At 42.9% G+C, this 11,707-nt stretch overlaps 1 protein-coding gene across 1 annotated transcript; it reads right to left on the bottom strand.

The window, feature by feature from the left end:
* Positions 1-1,421: 1,421 nt before the first annotated feature.
* Positions 1,422-8,927, bottom strand: tm2d2 (TM2 domain containing 2). The gene is made up of 4 exons (XM_053421024.1): positions 8,576-8,927; positions 7,069-7,156; positions 6,869-6,984; positions 1,422-4,474 (listed from the first exon to the last, which is right to left on the bottom strand). Exons 1-4 carry the CDS (start codon positions 8,839-8,841, stop codon positions 4,261-4,263), a joined length of 684 nt encoding a protein of 227 aa, XP_053276999.1. The 5' UTR covers positions 8,842-8,927; the 3' UTR covers positions 1,422-4,260.
* Between the last annotated feature and the right edge of the window lie 2,780 nt (positions 8,928-11,707).

Raw genomic sequence — 11,707 nt, 5'->3', positions numbered from 1 at the left:
ACTCGTACGTCCAGAGACAATTTACCGACAACTCAGAAGTATTATCACTCAACTGCGAAGTATTATATAAGCTGTTGAATGCTTGTCCTGTGGATTATCCATTTAAACTTGAGTTTACAGGGCAAAACAATGGCAACAAAGTTGTTAGTACTTCAAGTCAGTTTCACCAAATCCTCAGCCTGATAATTCCCAACCTGTTTATGGATGATATAAATATATACTAATATAATATAAAATAAGTAAATAAAGTTCTAGAGTGATGTGCTTCTCACCATAAAGCCCCTGCTCGATGGAGGAGTAAAGAGAGCATACTAAAGACAACAGAAGGTCATATGACAGAGTCCTGCACTAAGATCCTGACAGTGACGAGAGTGGGAGGCTTTTTTCTCCATTAACAACTAATATGTATTTGCTTTATCAAAATATAATGAAGATCAAAGGATCCCCAGTTTAATCAAGAGATACATATTTCTGAAATGTTTTGTCATGCAGGACAATACATTTGCGTATAGGAAAGGATCGCAGAAAGGTTGAGGATCTGAATGAGAGGATATAAGTGGACTGAACCAGGGCTCTGGATATGGAGCCCGGGAAGGAGGAGGGTTCACTGAAATGACACCTGACAACAGCTGAGAGGAGCCGGATTCATACTTTGACAGCAACGACAACATCGGGTGATTGACATCATGGCAAAATCGGATTGGATTTACATTAAACATCCAACAGTCAGCTGATTGGAAGAGGCGGAGAGAGTGAAAGAGGGTTAAGAATGAATGAGACATAGAGAAAGCCTTCCTGATTGAAATTAGTCCGATCCTAATTACATTGGCAAGACATGGTGGTTACGATGATATTATAAACGCCTTTTGAGTTTTTATGACAACTGAAGGCTACCCAGGTTCTCTTTCATGTTGGAAGGAGAGGGTGGTGAGCTGCAAAATGCAACCTCACCAGTAGATGTCACTAAATTCTACACACTTGAACCTTTAAGTAAGAACTTGATTTCTAATGTGGGGGAAACGATCCATCAAAAGTGAACTGTGTGCTCAACATTATGTGCTGATCTTACTGAGGACTGACTGAAACCCATGAGCTGGATGTGTATTGTCATTACGAATGATCAGAATGAGTTTGGTTGAAATATTGAGAGCACAGGTCAGTGCACTGAGCCTCTGACACCAGCACGTGTGAGACTTCATGTTTTTATGAAGTTCATGCATATTTACTCTCCCATAAAATATTCCACTCACTCTTTTTACCACAAGAGAGATTGTGATTAAGGTTGTGTTATAGCCCTTATAATACTTATGTAAATAAATATTATATATGGCCAGTCCTTGTTCTTCAGTCTCTCATTGACATTCTACACCTCACTGAGCACAGCCCATTAAATCCAGTCAGAGAATGAAGAGGACACACTCAACCTGATACTTTTTATTGAGTCATAATGACAGTTTTAATACAACACTCCCTCCCCTGCATTGTTACAGGGGAGATTCTCTTCCTGGAGCACGTGTGTAGTTTGAATAAAAAAGATAAGGACAATTTTTTTTAGCTTATTTTTATTTTAGCAGAAGTTGAAAAAAATTACGCAAATTTACCAAAGAACTCGCTCCAAGGAACATGTATGCCTCAACACAAAAACATAAGGCAATAATAAATAGTACAGTGGATTAAAGTTAAAGAATATAAAACCAAGCTTCTGCTGGGCAGGTCGATATTATATACAGTATTTTACAAAGCAGAGCACCCACAACATTAAGGTTTCACCACACACCATGTTTTATACAAATGCAGGGCGACTCAGCGGATCTGAGTTTGGGTTTAACAAAGAAAACATTACATTCAGATTGAAGACAAGACCCCGGACATGGAAAAACTCTATAACTATAAACTCTATTTTTTTTAGCTTGCATTAACACTTTGTGAATTAAATGGAAAATTGCAATATGGAAAGCTGTGATTTACTGCTCACCCTCTCCAAAAGATGTTTAGTCGCCTGAAAATATATTGCCTGCTAAAAGCAAATTGCTGCTGCAGGATGACAGCGGTCGACACGTTGACGATCATGTCTCCTTCAACCTTTTATGACAACACCTCAAAGGGTTTTTATGGATCCTTGGGTAATGAAACCTGCTCGATACATGAAAAGAGCACATTAACCTTCCACTTGGGGTAAAACGAGGAATTTAACAAAGCAGGATAAAAGGTGAGGATTTTAATATTTAACTCGAGACCTGAGCTTAGCTGGATAAAGCTAATGAAAATCTGAATTTGTTTAAGTTTCAGACATTTGGACAGGGCCAAGCTCAACTCCTGAATGCTAAGGAGAGAAGTGCTCCCACACAGCTCAGAGGTAAGGTTTCAGTTTTTTCGACAGAGGAAGATTCTGCTTTCCACGTCTCAAAACTACTAAATCACCACCTCAGTTATGTGATCACCATCCATCTGTAGTTCTGCGTTCTTACTTGCTCGAGGCTGAAAAGTTAATCAGTCTAAATACAGTTGAAGGCAGGAGAGCAACAGAGAAGTTCAAAAATGTGATAGCCTCCAGCAGCAGAAGACCGTGAAGAGCCGAAGCCGGGCTACTTGGGAAAGGAGGAGGAAAGAACAGATAATGAGTCGTGTAGGATGTTGCTCTCAGGCTGTAGAATGGTTCTAAAATCACTGCTCCAAGTTCAAGTGGAGAGGAGGATTTTTGGTTGACATGCATAATCCTGAAAATGATCAGACGCTGTCAGCTATGTTATGTGAACTTTGCAGAATAAGACGTTTATCAAGACAAAATTGTGTTTTTTTATCATTCATCAAACCCAAAACTCTCCAGGATGTGGAAAACAAAGCAGGACGTGCTTAACTATCTGCCGTCAAAACGTTCTGAGAGACTGTAGGTCAGGTCAACACTCAATCTAGGAAAAACAATTCTCGTTAAATACAAATAAACCAAGAGAAGTAAACATGATTGATAGATTATTTGTTGATTGGACAGTCATCATCATCAGCACTACCCCTTTAGAGATAGTGAGAGAAAATCCTGCTGAACCACATCGTAAAAAATAACACAATAATATAGGAGGGATGGTTACTGTTTTGTCTTATTTCATTAACTTTAAATAAATGATTGGGTTTTTTATATATGCTGCTTATACAGAATAACTTGATAACAGTTGGCATTCCAGGAATTGCTGCTAAGATAACACAATGCCTCCTCTAAAAAAAACTGCTCACCTCATCTTAATAACTTTGTTTCTCTTTCCTGAGGCATCTATGAGTTTCTGACTCTGGCAATGTGTGAAAAGAAACATAAAAAAAACTTTCAGCTCTCTCTTTGACCAGATTACTTCCATTCCCAGAGCCTCCCCTGAAACTGTGGGGTGGCCCTCCTCCCACTTTAAAAACCTCTGACACTGCGTCTACAATCACAAAGTCCTCTGGTTGGTCATCTTGCCTCTGTACCGCACCAGTCACCCAGAGTCCAGCTGAGTCCATACAATCTTTCACACAACTTAGAATTTGTCACACCTAGGCAGGGGCTCTGTGGAGCAGACTGGTCAGCGTGTGCAGTTAGTTTGTGGTTTTATGAGTTTATAAATGCAGATATGTGATTTTAGCATTGATCTAAACACTAAACACAATTTTAATTTAGCAGGTCTACAGACCTTGCACTGTCCAGAAAGTATTCTCATGAGCAGCGTATACAGTAATGTTAGAAGGTGAACTCTGCTTGTGTCCTCATTATGAATCACAGAATGAATCACAGCAGCCACACAGGAAATACAGACATAAGCTGTGCCGTCATGTTTTTTTTTTCAATTTAATTTTCCATGTGTGTCACCGCAGCAATGATGCTGCAGGATGACAGATGCCACAACTGTCCAATCAATAAGCTATCTGTCAGTCCATGTGACTTCCTGTTGATATGTAGGTTTGTTTGTAATAACTCAGTGTGAAGAAACCAAACAGATCAGAACTAAAAGGCGACGATAAATCACTTTTTTCTGTGGCTCAGGCTAATTGAACGAAACCGGCGTCAAGGTTACCTTAGTTTACGATTTAGTACTAAAAAGAACGGACTGAGATCCCCGTCAGCCTGGAGAGAGTCATTCAGAGGTCTTTTCTTTTCAAGGTCGTAAATTTCAAGTGAATTCAATTTGAATGAAATCATTTTTCCCCAGACTCCTCAGCAGGTCCTCGGACTCAATATTAAATTGATCGAACCGGGAGGTGGTCAGAGTCCTTGGTCACACCATTCTTTTGGTGTCAGTAGTATGTGCACCAGTTGCTATAATCACTGGGCATCAGGCCGCCGGTGATGAGCAGAATCAAGTCCACAAACCACCAGATCCCCAGGCCTCCCAGGGTGAGCAGCTTCCCCACAGCGGTGCCGGTGTGACCCAGGCAGAAGCGATCGACCCCGAAACAACCCAGGAAGAAGGAGTACAGCAGAGTGGTGATGAAGTAGTGTCCAGTGTATCTGTGGAAAACCAGCGGCCAAACACATACAGGGGAGAGAGTGAGCAAGAGGGAAAAATCAACAATAGTGTTCAGAGTAAAATAATAAATATCCTAATATTCAAGTAGATGTTATGGAAATCAATTATGATAATGAGTTTAAAGATGCAAATACCGACTCAATCAATATAATATCTGTTGCGTACAGTATAAGGATGTGGATGCGGTACAGAAAGAAAAAAGGACATTACAGACTCTACAAAGGCAGTATGAAACCCACAGCTGGATTTTCTTTGTACAGATGTTGCTTTGATCGTGTCCAGCTGCTGCATATCTCTGATCTGGGTGCAGTTTATATAGAGATTACCCTCATGTGCTGGTGAATGGGGAGACGCTGAGTGAACATGGGGTGCTGTGGATAAAGGGTGAGGTGGTGGTTCTACACGTTTGTAAACATTGCCCTCTAGTGGTCAACATGATACTACAGTATTTTTATGTCATTAAACTGAATCAGTTTCAAATATAAGTACTGAGTTAATTTGCACATCTGGAAACATCCAGTTTAGCTACAGTCCATAATAAATGGATGGAAAGCATTAATTACAGTCAATATTAAACATATTTTTGATTTACATCTTCATGCACGTCACTCTAAAATATTTTCTTCTCATTCTTTTCTTTAATTATTGTATTGAATCTCTGTTGCTGTCATGATTACCACATACAACTCCATCAGTTGAATTTTATGAACTTACGAAGCTTTCCTCATGATAATCGAGGGGTTAAAATAAAGAGGGTGTAGCACCTTTTAAAAATTGTGTCCTATTAGGCAAATTGTGATTTGTGCATATACAATTTAATTGAAGTACATGCAAACAAGCTCATTTAAAAGAAAAGGTTAATTAGTACTCAGCTCTGCCACCTTGTCCTTAGCCTCAAATACATGCATCCACATATTATAACCAGCACTTCTTCAGGATAAGGACAGACGCACATTAAAGGTCCGGTCCTCTTTCACCGGGTCAGGGTCTCTGAGTGTCATCCCTCGGCACCCCCTCTTAACACCAACACTAATAAGAAGTTATTAGGACCTGAACAGCAGAGTCATGACACATGTATTTAAACACGAGACGCGCACAGTCAGGACATCAGAGTTAAAGCGCCTGGAACAATCCAGATTCATGATCTTTCATCACTGATAAATAACTAAATACATGTGGTCAGTTTTTGTGTGTGACCGAGACACACACAGGCTGCAGACCGGAGAGGAACCTCCCGCAGATTATCAGACAACACAGAGTTTTTGTTTAACTTCATTGTTGTAGAAGAAGTGACGTCCCATTTATCCAGGAACATAAAAATGAATTCAAAAGGTATTTATAAAGATCGGATCTAAGTGTGAGTGATTAGAAAACTTTAGAGGAAAAGAATGTCTTGTTGACCAGCAGAGTAATAAACCTCGATGCTGCCGAGGCGGACAGGCGGGGACACCCTGATTCAGTAAAGGCTACAAACGCAGCTCACAAGTCTTAAACTGAATGGATGTCAAATCAGTTTGGAGAGCACTGACCACTGTTACAGACTGATGTAGTCAGATTACTTTATTAAAGCACAGATCAGGAGGCTGGTGAAGATGCATCTCTAGTGGTCACACAATGGAAAAAAAAAAGCAGAAGTAAAATTCTTTGATCCAGTTGATCGATAATATGATAAGATTCCCTCCCCTAGGATTGAATATATAATGTGAAAGCCTTTTGTGTCTGTGCCTCTGCTTCACATGTTTCAGTAGGAGTCTAACAAAGTGGCACAATGCAGTATTATTTTATCCTTATTAATATTAACATTAACATTAATATCTATATATTTTCCTTTACTCTGATATACTTTGTGCTTACACTTACATAATCTTAATAACCTTGCATATGTAGGCTATATTCCCAACTCTATATGCAAATAAATAAGTAGGTAATTTGTGTTTGCGAAGACCTTATTAAGCTGTTGCAGGCGTGTGTGATGACGGTGCTTGTGTAGGTGTGTGTGTGTGTGTGTGTTTGTGTGTGCGTGCGTGCGTGCGTGTGTTGGTGCAAGCAAGACAGGGAGAGCAGAGTCGGGAGGGGCTGAATGAATGAATATACACAGCTAGAGTACTGCAGTTGTCCTCCAACCAGAAGGTCAGCAGCTTGAATCCCAGCCCATGCTGAAGCGTCCTTGGTTAAGATGCGGATCCCCCCCACAAAAAAATGGCCCCTCATAAAATGTTGAATGCATTAATTGTAAGTTGCTTAGGATAAAAGCTTCAGCTAAATGACATGGAAGGGTGAATGCTAACACCAGGTCTGAATTGGGTCTCAGTCTTCCTTAACAGTTCATAGAGTTTTTAAATGGAGTTGGGTGTGACAGTTCTGTTATCACTTACTTGATGCAGGGCACTTCTCCTCGGAGGAACTCTCTGGATCCGGCACACTCTATATCATCGAGTGCAGTGCATATCACACGAGTGAGGTTCACTTCTTTCTGAGTCTGGCCGCCCCACTGGTGATACAAACAAACAAAGAACCTGTAAGGGAAGTGCTCTGTCATTGACAACATGACACCAACTTCACAAACAACACTTACCCCGACACAACCGTGGCCCAACTCCTGCAGAGCACTGTAGTTTCCTGCGTGATCCACAGGGTCCTGACAGTAGACAAACTCATCAGGTCTTCATCGTCAAATGGAAGAAAGAGATGAGAGAGTGAGGGATGTGGAATGTCTCTGTATTGGGAAGTTCTGATCATCTGTAACAGCATATTCACGCCAAGCTCCGTACATAAAACCTGACAACCTAACATGTTCATTTTTTTGTCAAATGTAGAACAACGCTAACGACCAGCATTTGATTATTATGTTCTTGCAGTATGTTCGGGATACAATGTATTATGGTTGTAATACCTATTTAGGTAGCTAGCATGCTAATGGAGTCACATCAGCAGGAGATTGGTGCTGGACCACAGTCTGTATATAAGGGACACTGGACCACAGACTGTATGGACATTGGACCACATACCTAATATAAGGGACACTGGACCATAGACTGTATATAAGTGACACTGGACAACAGAATGTATAATATGGATGCTGGACCACAGACTGCATATAAGGGCCACTGGGCCACAGACTGTATATAATGGACGCTGGACCACATACTGCATAGAAGGGACACTGGGCCACAGACTGTTTATAAGGGACACTGGGCCACAGACTTTTTATAAGGGACACTGGACCACAGACTGCATATAAGGGACACTGGACCACAGACTGTATGGACATTGGACCACATACTTAATATAAGGGACAATGGACAACAGAATGTATATAATGGACGCTGGACCACATACTGCATATAAGGGCCACTGGGCCACAGACTGTATATAAGGGACACTGGGCCACAGACTGTATATAAGGGACACTGGGCCACAGACTTTTTATAAGGGACACTGGACCACAGACTGCATATAAGGGACACTGGACCACAGACTGTATGGACATTGGACCACATACTTAATATAAGGGACAATGGACAACAGAATGTATATAATGGACGCTGGACCACATACTGCATATAAGGGCCACTGGGCCACAGACTGTATATAAGGGACACTGGGCCACAGACTGTATATAAGGGACACTGGGCCACAGACTTTTTATAAGGGACACTGGACCACAGACTGCATATAAGGGACACTGGACCACAGACTGTATGGACATTGGACCACATACTTAATATAAGGGACAATGGACAACAGAATGTATATAATGGACGCTGGACCACATACTGCATATAAGGGCCACTGGGCCACAGACTGTATATAAGGGACACTGGGCCACAGACTGTATATAAGGGACACTGGGCCACAGACTGTTTATAAGGGACACTGGGCCACAGACTGTATATAAGCGACACTTGGCCACAGACCTTATATAAGGGACACTGGGCCACAGACTGTATATAAGGGACACTGGACCACAGACTGTATATAATGGACACTGGACTACAGACTGTATATAATGGACGCTGGGCCACAGACTGTATATAATGGACGCTGGGTCATAGACTGTATATAAAGGACAGGGTACTCACAGATAGCTGCAGAGGACCACGGGAGACGGGGGTCTGTACTCGTACGTCTCGTTGTCGTTCTCAGTGTCCACCGGGATATCGTACTTCACCGGGTCTTCCGGCTGCTCGCTGAACGGGAACCCGGTGGCTCCCCGGGCCGGAGAGGAAGCAGGGGTCTCGGTGGTGGAGGAGTTGTGAGAGTGAATTCCGCCCAGACATTGTAACAGAATGACGGTCAGCAGCAGGAGGAACTGTCCGCACAGCAGAATGTAACTCACCGAGATCATCGTCGCTCTCAAACCGACACATTCATCCTCGTCAACATCCACGGGGACAGCGACAGTACTGTTTATTTGGGGCACTGTCTTCTTCACATGTATTGGCGGTTGGGAAATAATGGTTCAGCGCACTACCGCCACCAAGTGGTGTGAAGTGTAGATTACAAGTCTTAGTATTTAAATGCTCTTGAAACGACACATAAAATATTGAATATATACACTTTTGATGTACATAGGTTCCAGCATCAAAAGATGTAACTTTTAAATAAATATGTGCAATTATAAAAAGAATGATGCAGGCCAGCACAATGATAATACATTGATATCACTCAGAATTTCTGACCCCCGAGTCAAAACCTGCAACTCGAGTCAGAAAGTCAGAGGAGCCTCACCACTGTAGTAGAGGCTGTAGGTTTTACATTATAATCTTACTTCTGTCTTTAAAAATTGTCGTACAGTTCAAATACTGTCTTTGGATGTGTTACTACGGAGTTAGTATGTGTAAAAGGCTGCGTAATGCATTATTATGAACTGCTCCCTTTCCGCTCCCTTTACTGGTTATAAGTGGCTGCCCCCATTCGCCTCAAAACATTAGTACTTGCGTATCGTGCTGCGTATGGATCGTGTCCAGTCAACATCACACACACTGTATCATCAAACAAACACAACCATGGACAAGTTTCTGATTCGTAAAAGTCAGGCAACCGATGCGCCAGTTGCGAAGAAGCCAAAGCTTTGCAAATATGACGAGAGCTATTTGCAGTTTGGTTTCACCGTCACTGGCACGACTGAGCAACGTCCTCAGTGTGTTTTGTGTGCCGAGGTGCTGGCAAATGACAGTTCTCCAGTTCTCAGTCAGCTGCTAGGCGCCAGCCGGAGGGTTCCCCCAGCGGTCGCCGTAGCTGAGGTGATCCGCGAGAAGGGCCCGACACGCGTCCAGAGTGGCCGCCGCTGACCGCGTACCCGGTCCCCTCCGTGCCGGCGATGGACACCGCCCCGCGGTCCAAGAGAAAGAAAGCCCCGCACCAGCGACGCCGTTAGGCGGCACCGGATGAGGACCTCCCGGTGCCGCACACTGAGCCTCCGGCGGCGCGGAGAGGAGGGCGACGGAGCGACTGCTCCCCCAGCCGTGGCACGTGCCCAGCGGTTTTACCACAAATATGAACATCGGCCAATGATATCGGTGAAAGTCAAGTTTATTACCGATAAGCCGATATCAGTTAACGAGGTGAATATCGGCCGCTACCGATGTTCGGCCGATAAATCGGTGCATCCCTATGCAGCACATATCATATTCACATATTCGTGCGGCGCACATCATCCTGCAACGCACATCATCGGCACACATCATACTGCAGCGCACATCATCCTGTGGCGCACATCATCGTGAGGTGCACATCATCCTGCGGGGCACATCATCCTGCGGCGCACATCATCCTGCAGCGCACTTCATCTTGCGGCACATCATCCTGCGGTGCACATCATCACCGCACATCATCGTGCGGCGCTCATCATCCTGCAGCGCACATCATCCTTGGGCGCACATCAGAGCACATTGGCGCACATCATCTTGTGGCGCACATCGTCCTGTGGCGCACTTCATCCTGCTGCCCACATCATCCTTAGGCACACATCATCACCGCACATCATCGTGCGGCGCACATCATCCTGCAGTGCATATCATCATCACCTTACATCATTGTGCGGAGCATATGGCGCACATCATCCTGCAGCCATTGGCATCATCCTGCGGCGCACATCATCCAGCAGCGCTCTTCATCCTGCAGGCACATCGTCCTGTGGCGCACTTCATCCTGCAGCGCACATCATCCTGCGGCGCACATCAAAGCATGAGGGTTGGACCTAGAGCTAGACGTTCCACCCTACATAACAGCCTTTTGATTAAATTTGATATTCTAACATTTAACAATACAGGACAAAATCGATTTATGTATGTGGGACTAGATCCAGCATTAAAGTCATGAGGTTATTTTGAGAAGTGATGGCCTATTTCAATGGCAAGATAAAAAAATAATCAACAGAAGAATACGGAAGCGTATTGCATTCAATTTTATTTTTTATTTTTTGGGGCTTTTGTCTCGGAATTTCTGAGATAATAATCCCAGAAAAACAGAATAATTTTTTTGTGAAGTGAATGTAATACGCTTCTGTAGAAGAAAGCTTATTTTAAGTTCTAAAGATATTTAGGGTGTTTTTTTCTCACTTTCCGTGCGTCCTATAGCGACCATTACATTATGCAAATTAGGCGATGACGTCATTTAGCGACATCTAGCGACTTTTAGGACAGCCAATAGCTGCTCTCCTTACTGAGGAGTTGGCAACACTGCTCCTAAATGGTGGAACGAGCTACGCATTGACATCGACAGCAGAAAGTCTGCACATCTTCCGCCGCAGACTAAAGACACATCTCCTCCTTTAGTTGCACTTACATGTAGCACTTGTGGTTGGGCATTTGAAGTTAATGTACTTACATGATTCTTCCTGTTCTGGGTTTTGACCACATACATGATTGTCTAAAAGTCATCATGAATCACATACTGACTTTTTAAATATCTGTGCATGCATACATGGCATAATTGCTTTATTTTTAAAAAATCATCCAAGGAAAAAGGGCACTGTTTCTAGTAATGAGTGATGTGATGACAGAAGCCTGTAGTTTATTTCCAGGGATTTCTGTTCACATTTGATCCTCGTACTGATGATGCATAGAAGCTGGATTTCTGACTGCTGACCCATTTAATTCAAGTACCTGATATATATTTTATTCACAGCATTGATCTTTCTTTATTCTATGACAATATTCAAATTGAGGCCAGCATGTTGCCAGTGAGGATCCGGGTTCTTCTGCATTTCC

Source organism: Pleuronectes platessa, chromosome 4 (genome assembly GCF_947347685.1).
Source record: "Pleuronectes platessa chromosome 4, fPlePla1.1, whole genome shotgun sequence".
In the NCBI taxonomy this organism is placed as follows: Eukaryota; Metazoa; Chordata; class Actinopteri; order Pleuronectiformes; family Pleuronectidae; genus Pleuronectes; species Pleuronectes platessa.
The sequence above is the reverse complement of the archived record's forward strand: the minus strand, read 5'-3'. Positions and strand labels throughout refer to the sequence as shown.